Source organism: Bidens hawaiensis, unplaced genomic scaffold, assembly GCF_021521415.1.
Source record: "Bidens hawaiensis isolate Kalapana, Puna unplaced genomic scaffold, B.hawaiensis_p1.1 tig00010382_1, whole genome shotgun sequence".
Lineage (NCBI taxonomy): Eukaryota > Viridiplantae > Streptophyta > Magnoliopsida > Asterales > Asteraceae > Bidens > Bidens hawaiensis.
The window spans coordinates 436,507-449,729 of NW_027491787.1; the positions used below are offsets into that span (position 1 = coordinate 436,507).

Below are 13,223 nucleotides of genomic sequence, written 5' to 3' on the forward strand. Positions count from 1 at the left end.
TTTTTATTTTTGATTAAGTAATTTATAAGAATTTAATAAAATGTGTAGCTCAAATATTTTTGGTCAAATATAGAATAGTCTATCAGTTAATAATTAACAAAATTACTTATACCTATATTCATTCTTTTTGACCAACTTTTTATTCGGCATAAAATTTTCAAGTTCATAATCTCATATGGCAAAAACCGAACCGAAACCATTACGAAAACCGAAAAAACAATCGGTTTCAAAAAATCTAAAAACGAAGATTTGGTTTTCGGTTCGGATTTAGTTCAAAACCGCACCGAACCTTACCACACACAACTCTATCGATATATATAGAAGCGTTTAAAAAAGGAAACTACATAATTAAAAATCTAATTCTAGATACATTTTGAATTGAATTAAATAAAGTCACAAAGTAAACAAATAAAAGTAAGAATGTGATAGTAAAAGGAACCCTCGGGTGGGCAAAAGTAAAATTGCACTAATTTTGACGTTATTTTACTAATCTCGTGGTGGCGGAAGGTTAATCAGGCATCATGTGGTGGCGTTGATAGCCGAAAGACAATGGCACATGCACCAATCAGCCGGTGTCCCGATGATTGAGTGCTATGTGCCTTATGTCCAAGACTTGATGCAAAACTACTATCGAGCCGGGGGTCTCACCGGAAGCAGCCTCTCCATCCCTATGGATAGAGGTAATGCTGTCTACATCTTACCCTCCTCATACCCTACCATAGCATTGCTATTGGTGGGATATACTGAGTACGATGATGATGATGATGATGATGTGATGGTAAAAGGAAAAAATATTAAATAGTAAACTGCGCTTTTTGTCCATGTAATTTGTCTAAATCTGCGATTTTATTTTAATAGTTTCAAATTTACGATTTCCGTCAATGTATTACACTCTCTCTTACTCTCTCTTTCTAAAATAAGCGTTAACAATAATCAAAACACTATAAAGTTTTATTCTTTATTTATTAAATATAGCCAACTTTGACATGAAAATATATCAATTTTCAACATATTAAACCAACAAACCAAAAAATGTATAAAACACAAAATAATAATTTCATAATGTACCACAACCACCACCATGTTTATTACATTACAAATTAAAATAAACAAACATTATACATACACAAAAATTATTCCGAAAACGTATAAATACTCGTATCATTCATCACCGTATTTAACAAAAACCACCCAGTATTATACACACCAACCCACATTTGACAATACAAACAAGAACTCAATAATAACAACTGTTGTCGCATTAGCAGGCTGCGTGTGAATTCTCCTTCATGTATGAACTTTTTACCAGCATTTTACTTGGCTGTCGCCTTTGTCTTAAGTGGACTAGCAACGGCCTTTGGGTTAACCGGCTTCTTAGCAGAAGCAGCAGCTGCCGTTCTTTCAGCAATTCTCCTTTGTCGTTCGGCTGCTAGCTCTTCCACCCTCCTTCGAGCCTCGTCTTCCTGTTTCAATATAAAGTAACTTAAATTCAAGATCCTAGTGTGGTGGCTAAAAATATGCATGTAATATATAAAATATTTTAATCTTATAAATTTTGTCCTCTTGACTTTGAAAGGCCTGAATATACATGAACAATATCATTTTTATAGGAAGAAACAATAATTTTTTTTGCTCTTTTACAATAAAAGGCCTAAAGATTCAAGATCCAAAACAAAAAAAAACCGAAAAATCCAAACCGAAAAAACTGAATCGAAACAAAAACCGCCGGTCTGGTTTTATGGTTTTGTAAAAAACGAACTTACGGCTCGGTTTTGGTTTCGCATGTAATAAAAACCGAACCGAACCTCTATATTTTTTTATTTTTATTTTTATTTTTAAATAATCTTCAAGAATTTAATAAATATGTAACTCAAATATTTTTGGCCAAATGTATAATAATCAATTAGTTAAATATTAAAAAAAATATTTGTACCTAAATTCTTTATTTTTGGCCAACTTTTTCCGGCCTAAACTTTTCAAGCTCAAATGACAAAAACCGAAACCATAGCGAAAGCCGAAAAACAGAAACCGAACGGTTTCAAAAATCCAAAACCCGGTTTCGGTTTGGTTTTAGCCCAAAACAGACCCAAACCGAACCGTGCACACGCCTAGCATTTTCACTTTTAAGGTTAGATGTGTTCATGTTAAATTTTGAAACCAAAAGTAACTTGTTTGACATTTAAAGTCAAGTCAAACTTGTATTTGACAAAAGTAAAATTACTATTCAATCTTTAACAATTTGGCACTAACTAATTTTGAATTTACGCTACGTAAAGTTGGTTTACGATATAACTATTCGTTTCGCATTGAAGGTTAGATACGTTTGTATTAACGTTATAATTAAAAGTAACATCTTTGACTTCCGTACCTGTTCTCTTTTGCTCTTGGGAACCACAGACCGACTCACGAAAGGTAACCGCTTGTCAGTTGGGAGAGATCTCGACAAAGGTCGAGGCTTTACCACCTTCTTTGTTTTCGCCTTGACCGGGGACTCTTCGGTTTGTTCTTTAGTCTCAGGAGCCGGCTTGGGCTCAGACTTTGTGAACTGAGCCTCGGTCCCATAGTCTATTTCCGGGGTCCACGAGGACCTAACCGATGGCTCGGTTCCAGAATCACGCGAGACCATCAAATAGAGATCGTCTGGCTCGTAGAACCCGGTTTTCGCACCCTGGCTAGACTCGGTGGCATCGGTTTTGTTAACGCTCTCGATAATACTGACGTCAGTTGACCGCCATTGTGAATCGTATGCAACCGTCGTTTGCGGTTGTACCATGAAGGAATCGTCAATGGGTACATTTTTTTTATTCGTTTCGGATGAAAAAACGTCGCCTTTCATTGACGCGTAGTCGTCGATAAACGTTGACTTTTCGGTTTGACCTTCCGAGTTCTTGACCACAAACCAATCTCCATCTCTTTTGTTTCTAATCATCGAAGACTCCGACCCGAGATCCCGGAAACTCGTCATTCCACCGGTTTCACCGAATCCACGCGACACCACCAGATCAGCATCCGATGAATCACGACCCTTCATCCTAAAAGTCTCATTATTCTCAAAATCATGAGAGTTGACCTTTCTTGACTCGTCGAACCCATTTCTATCCGGAACCACAAACGAGTCGTTGACTCTCGCTTTCGGTTGACTTTTCACATAACTTTCTGAGCGGACATCCAAAGCATCGTTTATCGCTGAGAAATGATCGTCTTGAACATCATCTTTCAAGAGCAGATTTTGAAACGCATCCCAGTTTTCATTTCGTTTTCCCGACTCATTATCCACGTCAGCGTCTTTCTTCTTCTTCTCGTGTGATTTCGATGACTTATTATGGTGTTTAACCAAAGACTCGAGAACACCATCAACTTCATCTTCAGCAGACTCATCACTGCCACCGCCATCCGAATTCTTCCTATTGGAAGTAATATAATTAATGTTTCGGATAACAACCGTTTTCGAAGACTTCTTTTTGCTTTTCTTACTCGACTTTTCATGCTTCGAGACAGTACCCGAATCACTAACCGAATCGGACTCCGCGTCTTCATTGCTTTCATCGTCTTCTTCCTCTGAGGAGTCAGGTAACGGAGACTTTGACTTTTTTTTGGAAGATGATCTGTGATGTCGGTTGTGGCCAGAATCGTCAACGGGCCAGTTCATATGAGGTGGATAATATGGAGGCATACCGGGGTATGGATACGGGTAACGTGGACCTTGTGGGCCAAAGTTGTACATGTATTGAGGCATCTGGTTTGGCCATGGCATCTGCATTGGGACATTTGAAGGAGTAGATGGTGCTTGATCTGCATCTGCAAAAAAAAAAAAAAAAAAAAAAAAAAAAAAAAAAAAAAAACTTAATAAGAAACCTTATTTGTGGTCAAATAAGTAATATTTTAAATACAAAATTTACATGAAAAGTTCATTTAAAAGATAGTAATTCAGTATATTTTGTTTAACTTAACATGTGACTGTTATTTTTTCATTTAAATTTAAAAGGATATTAGATATATAGGGTGAGGTTATTGTACAATAATTGCTTAATGTACGATAGGTACGCGAGAGTGCGAGACGCTCAAAGGCAAAAACAAAAACGCTCAAAGGAAACAAATTCTGAAACGCTCAGCCAATAAACTAAAACGCTCAGCCAAAAACCTAAAACGTTCAAAAACGGTTTTCGTGAAAATAAGTAAAAAATTGATCGATTAACGATCCAAAACTGTTTTTTTCGGTGAACCAATGATTAATTGGATATGTATTGACGATTCCGAGATGTTGGGATGTGATTTCATGGATCGCTTTCGTGAATATAGGGTATTTGCGTACCCATTGTACATTAAGGTATTATTGTATTCTATCTTTTCTCTAGATATATAAGAATCGAGTTTCTTGCATTGGCTTGTTTGACTATAATAGTGAAAACAGTTCTGTTCTATGGGAAAAAAAGCGGAGCCATTTTGCTACAAGATCCAAATTTGCATAAACTTGGATTGCTATAAACTTAGTAATCGATAATGTATTGTTAAATTCATTATGATACCGAAATAATTATGTGAAACCAGAGATATGTTAATCAAGTTTTATGAATTGTGACTACATAAATGAATATATTCTTTTATTAATTATATTATGATCATTATTTAAACTTTCAAAAGGGTACAAGTCAAATCATACGGTTTTGACCTGCCAACAACTTTCTTGTCATTTCTTTAAATTTTCATAAATTATTAATTTATTAAATACTAGTATATTAATTATCCACTTATCTTTTTTAAAGCAATGTAAGAGGTTGTAAACATTATGATATGGCACGGGTGACTTTTAAACGTTAGACTTGTTATCCATTCAAGCTAAACTTCTTAATACACCCCGTTACACACATAAACACGTAAAGGTACTTACTTTTGTCACCTTCTGGATTCTCAAAGTTGAGATCATTATTTAGAGTTGAAGCATTACTTTCAGTTGCAATTAATAATCCAGAGGTCTGGTAAGCTAGTTCCGAAGGAGGATATGCAGCAGCCATTGCTGCTAATTCATCCATCCATAGACCATCATTGTGCTTCTTCTTGCATAAATCTCTAAATTCTATGCACGCTTCCCTATATGAAACAAAAAAAAAATATTAACTTGCAGATCTAAACATCAAGATTCATGTACATTTTAATATTAACATGAGAACGTAGGAACCAATACCAATTTAAAAAAAATCAGAACGTAAGAAACAAGATCAACTACAATAGCAATCTACATAAAACAATTATTTATAATAACAAAGAAAAAAACCTAAAAATTACAACAAAAGAATCAAAATCAAGAACAAAATAATAACAGCAAGTACCAGCAAATACTTATAACAGCAAAAGAAAAAATCTAATAATAACAACAAAATATAAATCAGAAAATACTTTTGACGTCTCATAATTGAAAATTAGCAAACGCGAACAAAAAATAACAGCAAACACCTATAAAAATAAACCTAATAATAACAACAAATTGGTTATCACTGTATTCATGTTAAGAATAAAATGTATTTGATCCCGTTTCTAACTTATAGTTTAAAAGAAATATCTAAATAAAGGTCTTTATGATGTCAAAAGTCAAAATGTACCTTAAACGTGACGCTCCAAAATGATCTGCAAACAATATAAGATCGTTCATGTTTTCGGTTTCAAATCCAGCAACAAGTGCACGGTGATAAGCCATTGCTTGTTCTTTCCGAAGCATTGCTTTTCGTGTCTCTAATAACCGTTGAAGTTGAATCCTGTTGAAATCCAATTGACAAAAGTCAACCTTAGTTATATAGATACAAAAAAAAAACAAGAAACATAATAAATCTTTATAAGTAAGCTCAAATTACTTGGAATTTTCTTCTTGTCCATTATCACCAGCTTCTCCGGTTTTGATCTATTACACAAGATATTAATTAGACGTTGACTTTTAAGGTCAAACAAGTCAAGTTTAGGATAATAAAATAATATGGTTGTGTTAAGATCTAAATATCTAATTTGCTAAACTTTATTACATTATATTTATTATTTTAATTTTACCTTTTTGTTTCTTTTTAAAATAAATATATAAAGTTCACATTTTTATGTTTGACTTTAAATATTTGACTTGATTTGTGTAAGTGTACCTTGGAGGGATCGGTAGACTTCTTAGTGCTTCCATCAGATGATAAGCTTCCAGCTAAAAAATCAATATCAATGTGAGACAACAAATAAACACAAGTAGTTTCAAGAGGTGACTTTTTGACTTTTGAGCAATACCTTCACCAACTTGTTCCTCGCTGTCATTAACAGAATTCTCGATTTGTAAAATTTCTCGTTCTAATCTTATAAACCTCTCAAGAACTTCAGGCGAGTTTATGAACCGCACAAGCCTGCAAATATCAACCGATTAGTGCCGAGATTCCCTTACCTTGTTATGACTCATGTGAGCAAAAAAGGAATCTAGTAGCATAGTGAACTTTGCTTTCTAATGAGGCAAGCATTTTAAAAGGCTTTCAATCAATAAAGCATGCCTTGTAATGAAGGTCTATTGGGCTCATGGACCACTTGATTCTAATTCTTTTTTTAATTAAGCCATTTTGCATGGTATACAACTATACACACACACACACACACACATATATATATCATACAAAAATAGTGGGACCCACTTCAGGTTTTGAAGTTGATAACAAAGTTTTAGCATTTTAAGTTTGAAGTAGAGGTTTCAAAATGGGTGGTATAAGTAACGGGTTCAAATCAAAATGCGTAAATTCTTTTGGTAATGTGGATCCCGAACACTTTTTTTCACATAACGGGTTGAAATCTTTATATATAACTAGCATGTCAAATATGATTAAAAAAATTATATTATTTTAATAATAACTATCTTCATGAAATGATTTAGGAGGTTTATGCATAGATTTGTTTGACCCGTTAAAGATTAAATATTACTCAAGTAAAGGTGTCAAAAACATCTCAATGCTAAAGCCATAAACTTTGAACAGTGTTTGCAGATTTTCTGGTTCGGTTACTATAAAGAAAGTCTTTTTATTAAATTATTAAACAATTTCACTTCTTGATAAATGATAACAATGTCTGATGTGGATTAAGGACTACTTAATCTTTATATTATTCATTAGTGATGTGATATTTTATTCATATATCAAATCATGAATGGAATGAAACAAAATAAAGTGTGAACTATACCTTTGGAAAGTGGATTTGGTGAACCAAAAAGCATTAGTGGTTGGTGGACGAAGAGTGATCGAATAGCCCCCTTTTGAAATTTGACCTTTAAACGATTTCAAGTGTGATATGAAAGGTTCCACTAATCCAGATGCTAATTTCTCTTTGGTTTTCCCGGAACATAGCAAAAGATCACATCTTCAACAAGAACAAAAAAATCACATATTAACAATCAGATTCATATCCAAAATCGGTTATTTTTGCCACTAAATCAGTTATTTCCAAGATCTCTATTTTTAGCCTTTTTTTGTATTTTTACACATTAAATGCTTAAGGGTTATGCAAAATTAGGTAAAACCAATACAAAAAAAGATTCAATCTTTATACATTCTTAAATGAATAGCAAATATCCAAATCAGCAGATTTTTATATAAATCCCAAAATGGTTAAATCTTTTAATAATTTTTTCGCAGTCAATGAAAACTAAAAAACAGATCATTCAACAAGAACAGTTTAAATACTCGGATTACAATCAATTTCAAAAATGTGAGAGAAGTCCAAATGGTAACCATATTCAGCATAACTGAAATCACATCAAAAGATTAAACATATCAAGAATTCTTACAATAGAGAAAAAACCAACTCATAATAACTTTAACCAATCGAAAAGATCAAATCTTTCAAGAATTTCACCGAAAACCGACTCGTAATAACTTAAATCAATCCAAAAAAACAATCTTTTAAAGAAATTTTACAAGAACAAACAAAACCCAATTCATAACAACTGAAATAAACCCAAAAAATCAAATCTTTCAGCAATTTCACCAACAACAAACAAAACTTAACTCAAATTAACTGAATTTAATCCAAAAAGATCAAATCTTTCAAGCATTTTAACAAGAACAAAGACAACCCAGCTCAAAATAACTGAAATCAATCCAAAAAATCAAATCTTTCAGCAAATTCACCAAGAACAAAGAAATTCCAACTTATAATAACTGAAATCAGTCCAAAAGATCAACTTTTTTATACAAATTCAACAAAAACAGAGAATACCCAACTCATAATAACTGTAATCAATACTAAAGATCATTTTTTTATACAAATTCAACAAAAACAGAGAATACCCAACTCATAATAACTGTAATCAATCCAAAAAATCAAATCTTTCAACAATTTCAACAGAACAAAGACAACCCAATTCATAACAACTGAAATCAATCCAAAAGATCAAAACTTTCAACAATTTCATCAACAACAAACAAAACCCAACTCATAATAACTGAAATTAATCCACAAAAATCAATTTTTTTATACAAATTCAACAAGAAAAACAAAGCCCAACTCATAATTACTGTAATCAATCCAAAAGATCAAATCTTTTACCAAAAACAAAGAAACCCAACTCAAATGAACTGAATTTAATCCAAAAAATCAATCTTTTAAAGACCTTCATCAAGAAAAAACAAAACCCAACTCATAATAACTGAAATCAATCCAAAAAATCAAATCTTTCAACAATTTCACTAACAACAAACAAAAACCCAGCTCATAATAACTGAAACCAATCCAAAGATCAAATCTTTAACCAAGAACAAAGAAACTTAGCTTAAAATAACTGAGATAAAGCCTAAATTAGTACCTTGTTCTAGTTGGAGTAAGTTGAAACAGAGCATATTCAAGATGTGTGAATGGATCCATACTGCAAAGAATGAATGTGTGGAGATGAAATTAAATTAAGAAGAATGAGTGTTGTGGTGGAATAACATGAACAGATCTGTGAAGATAGTAGTAATAGGAAGACAGCAGGAAATGATGAGGTATTGCACGTGCATCAGTAGTATAGGTAATGTAATGTTGAAAGAACGAAAGATAGAAAGAGTGTGAGATTGAAGATTAAATAATATCACATGTGGGATCACATTCACATACACTCAACCACATTGTCCCCACCTCTCTCTCTTGTCTCTACCTTGAGATTTTTTATTTTTATTTTTATTTTTATTTATCTAAACGGCGACTGTCTTGTGTGTTTTGGAGAGCTCAGTTGTCATGTTCTGATCATATTATGTTGTCTTAGTTGAATTTATGTTGACTGCTACTCGAGCTTGAAATTAAACGAGGCAGCTCAGCTAGGCTCCAGCTCGATTTTGAAGTTAAACGAGACTAAGATCGAGCTTGGGTCGATTTTGGCTCGGTTACAAAAACGAGCTGACTCAGCTCGGGTTGTTTCAAATCAAGTTTTCGAGAGCTCTGTTGCCACGTTCTGATCAAATTATGTTGTTTTAATTGGGTTTACGTTGACTTTATAGTTTGGCTTGGCGTTACTCCGGAAAACCATACTATCAACTGCTACTTGACAGTCGTTGTGTCACCTAGGGCTATTCAGGACTCAAGCATGAAATTACACGAGATAGCTCAGCTAGTCTCCAGCTCTATTTTTGAAGTTTAATTAGCCTAAGATCGAGCTTGGGTCGATTTTGGCTCGGTTACAAAAATGAGCTAACTCAGCTCGTGTTGTTTCAAATCAAGTTTTTTAGCTACTTTTATTCGAGCGAGTCATGAGCCAAAGCTTCGAGCAGAGAACTTTTTGAACAGCCCTAGTGCACCACAAAAGTATAAATCTCTGGTGTAATACACGGTGGGACGAAAACCCTATTAATGAGTTGGCTTGGGATTTAAAATTACAACCTCACTAGACTTTTAACTCAAATTCTTCATTACATAATCTCATAAAAACGATATAAATTGAAATCAAATTTGAGTCTCCGTTAATAACCAAAGGCTTATAGCATTAGACCAAAGGTTAGATTCTCTGTCTACCTTGATGTTATGCTCTTATTGGGGAATGAAAATAATGCACCCTACATGTTGTTCATTAAAGATGTTTTAATTAAAAAAATATTTAGATTCTAATATTTTATTAACTCACACCGGATCAGGATTATTGTACCGTTGGGTTGGATGCATGATTTGTTCATTGATTATGCTAATAATTATAATAATAATATGGCCATTTGTTAGTTGTTACTATAGGTATCAAACTCTTGAGTTTGTATATTTTTAAATTCGTGTGTAACAATCAAGGTTATGATAACATTAGTTAGTGATTTGGTTTAATTGTCCTGGATTATTATCTAATACGGTTATTTGTCATTATCAATGTTTAAATTATCATGTTTTTATAAGATTGTTTTTATTGAAAAAATTATCAAGTCTGTTTTTTTTCTAAACTGTTACGTTTTTCTTTGATTGATTTCACATGAAGTTGCTACAATATGTTATACGTCTTTACCTTTTCTTTTAATGTTCATGATTATATGTTAGCGCGTGATAGTAAATGCAATTAAAACACAAAAGAAAATCAGTAAAATACTTTATTAGAATATAAACGGGTTTGTTTTTGCTAAAAGTATTATTGACGACCCTTTTAATGTATTTGGACGTTTTAATAATAAAAACAAAGTAACTAAACATAAATGGTTTGTAGTGAGTATTTCATCAAATATACCATCATGTATCTTTAGATCTTGATTAGGTTTATTATGATAAAAGAAAATATATTCAATAACGTTTAATAAAATTAAAAGTGCCCGGTCACACTCAATATGATCTTATCCCCTTATCAGTTATGACTTAACACTTCCATATCTTGATATATGGTTAGATTATACGTGCAACATCATAGTTAAACTTAGTTTCTCACATATCATGTAGCTTCCAAACACTTTTTATAACAGATCCCCATGTAGTAGGAACGTGGTAACTCATGTTACTTGTACCACATTATGAATGAAGAAACACAGATCCAATCCCCGGGTATGGGTCCTAGATCTAGTGAGTCCATAGGTTAAGATATGATAATTACGACCTAGATATGAGTACAACTTTCCAAAGTCCAATGAACGGAACCTGCAAAACAGACACCGTGAGTCTCGTTACAGGAAGAACAAGAGGGGGGTCTTCCTGTAACCACCATCCGGCGTGAGAATCAGTAACGTTCGTAAACGGAGAAAGTAATGAAGTATAGACTAAGTGTAGTCAGAATGTAGGTGAGTGAATGAATACCTCATACCTTTTGACAAGGTATTTATAGCCGAAGGGTATAGGAAGATGATTGGGGAAGCTGTCCTCTTCTAGAAGATCTTTGATAGCCGCCTGGACGCGTGTCCTCTTGTGATAGGTTGAGCTATACGTCTCATGTGTATGAGTATAACAACCTGGACACGTGTCGCCAAATGATAGGACGGATCGCACCCTGGCCATGTGTGTTGGTGCATGATGTCAGTAGTTCAGTGTCAAGTGTCTGTAATCGAGTTTGTTAGATTTGTGTTTTTGTATGTAAGCGAAGTTAGCTCACAAGTTCGCTGATACAGGCGAACTTGTGAACTAAGCGAAGTTAGGGACAACTTCGCCTGAACATGCCAGGCGAAGTTGTCGTGATATATATTGATTAGGTTATGGCTTAATCAATAAGAAGTTTAATTATTCGAGTGTAACGAGTCAGAGAGTTTGTAATCAGTGATCATTGTATCACGTGTTTCCGGTTGCAATACAACGTGTTTGTGTTTATTGTAACGTGTGTTTAATCGTATCGTCTTCTACGCTCGTAACGTCTTACGTAGGGATTCCGCACCTACGTAGAACGAGATATCTCGTGTAGATCCGGCTGGGAACCTACAATTGGTATCAGAGCTTGTGCTCGATTGTGTGGTTCGGGATTATCACGCGGGTGTAGAAATCGTTCCGTTCGACTATTCGCGGGACGTGTTTATCGAGTTTTTGTGTTATACTCACCTCCTACCATCATAAACAACCTATTACACCGTCACAAACCTCGCAAAATCCAGAAATCAAACCTGCAAAACCATCGTGTTCATCAGGCGAAGTTGCCGTCACTGTTCGTAGGGTTTTAGCGAAGATATAAGGTTAAGCGAAGTTATCCACAACTTCGCCTACCTTCTCAAGTTCGCTTATCTCAAACGAAGTTACCCACAACTTCGCCTACTTCACAAGTTCGCTTACCTTAAGCGAATTTAAAGAGGAAGCGAAGTTCAGAATCAGCGAAGTTCAGACTTAAGCGAAGTTATCCACAACTTCGCCTACAGTACTGTGAAAAATAAATTTTTTATTTTTCGGATTTCATTGTGTCTTGAGAAAGATGTCTTCAATTAACATTACTGAACTGGTAAAGATGGAAGTGGAAGCGGGGTCAGCTACAAAGGCACCGAAGATGCTTAAGAAAACCGATTATGTAGCGTGGAAAGATCGTTTTGAACAATATGTCAAGTACCAAGATGCTAAAATGTGGGTGTGCATACAAGATGGTTACATTCCACCAACTTCTGAGTATGAGGGTCGTGATCAGATAAAGAAATACAAAGAGATGGAAGAAGAAGAGAAGAAAATGTATGAGGCTGAAAGCAAAGCTCATGCTGCAATTACTATGGCTCTTCCACAAGAGATTCTTCACACATTCAGAAAGTATAAAACTGCTAGAGAGCTTTGGGAAGCACTTGAAAACTGTTTTGAGGGTAATGTGGGAATTTGTGCTTCAAAGATTAAACTACTTAAAACCCAGTTCTCGGTCTTCAAGTATTTGAAGAATGAATCACTTGATGATATCATCACTAGATATTATCATCTGATGACCGAACTCAACAACTACTCCATTACTTACAAAGAAGATGAAATTGTTGAAAAGCTTCTTGATGCTCTCCCACCGAAATGGGAGATGTACACTGTGTTGATGAGAGAAGACAAAGACTTTGCCGACTATGACCTGGAAACAGCAGTTAACAAGCTACGAACTTTTGAACTAAACATGGTTCGAAAAGAGACACCTACTGATCAGGTTCAAGATCCAGGAATGTATGGTGCAAAGGTTAATACAAGTTCAAGTTCGAAGTCTGATTCGTCTGCTTACTACTCAAAGGGAGAGTCGGGCGCTAACTCAACACATGAAGGTCATGTATCTCTCAACATGAATGGTGATGTGTGCTTTGTAGCTGGAGGATCAAATGCTTCTAACCCTCAAGCAACCAAGAGTAGTTTTACCC

General features: G+C 34.4%; 1 protein-coding gene across 1 annotated transcript; it reads right to left on the bottom strand.

Moving 5' to 3' along the window:
• Positions 1–1,052: 1,052 nt before the first annotated feature.
• Positions 1,053–9,063, bottom strand: LOC143534955 (COP1-interacting protein 7-like). Its single transcript, XM_077029320.1, has 9 exons — positions 8,807–9,063; positions 7,186–7,362; positions 6,256–6,368; positions 6,123–6,175; positions 5,847–5,893; positions 5,598–5,750; positions 4,889–5,088; positions 2,369–3,798; positions 1,053–1,463 (listed from the first exon to the last, which is right to left on the bottom strand). Exons 1-9 carry the CDS (start codon positions 8,863–8,865, stop codon positions 1,314–1,316), a joined length of 2,382 nt encoding a protein of 793 aa, XP_076885435.1. The 5' UTR covers positions 8,866–9,063; the 3' UTR covers positions 1,053–1,313.
• Between the last annotated feature and the right edge of the window lie 4,160 nt (positions 9,064–13,223).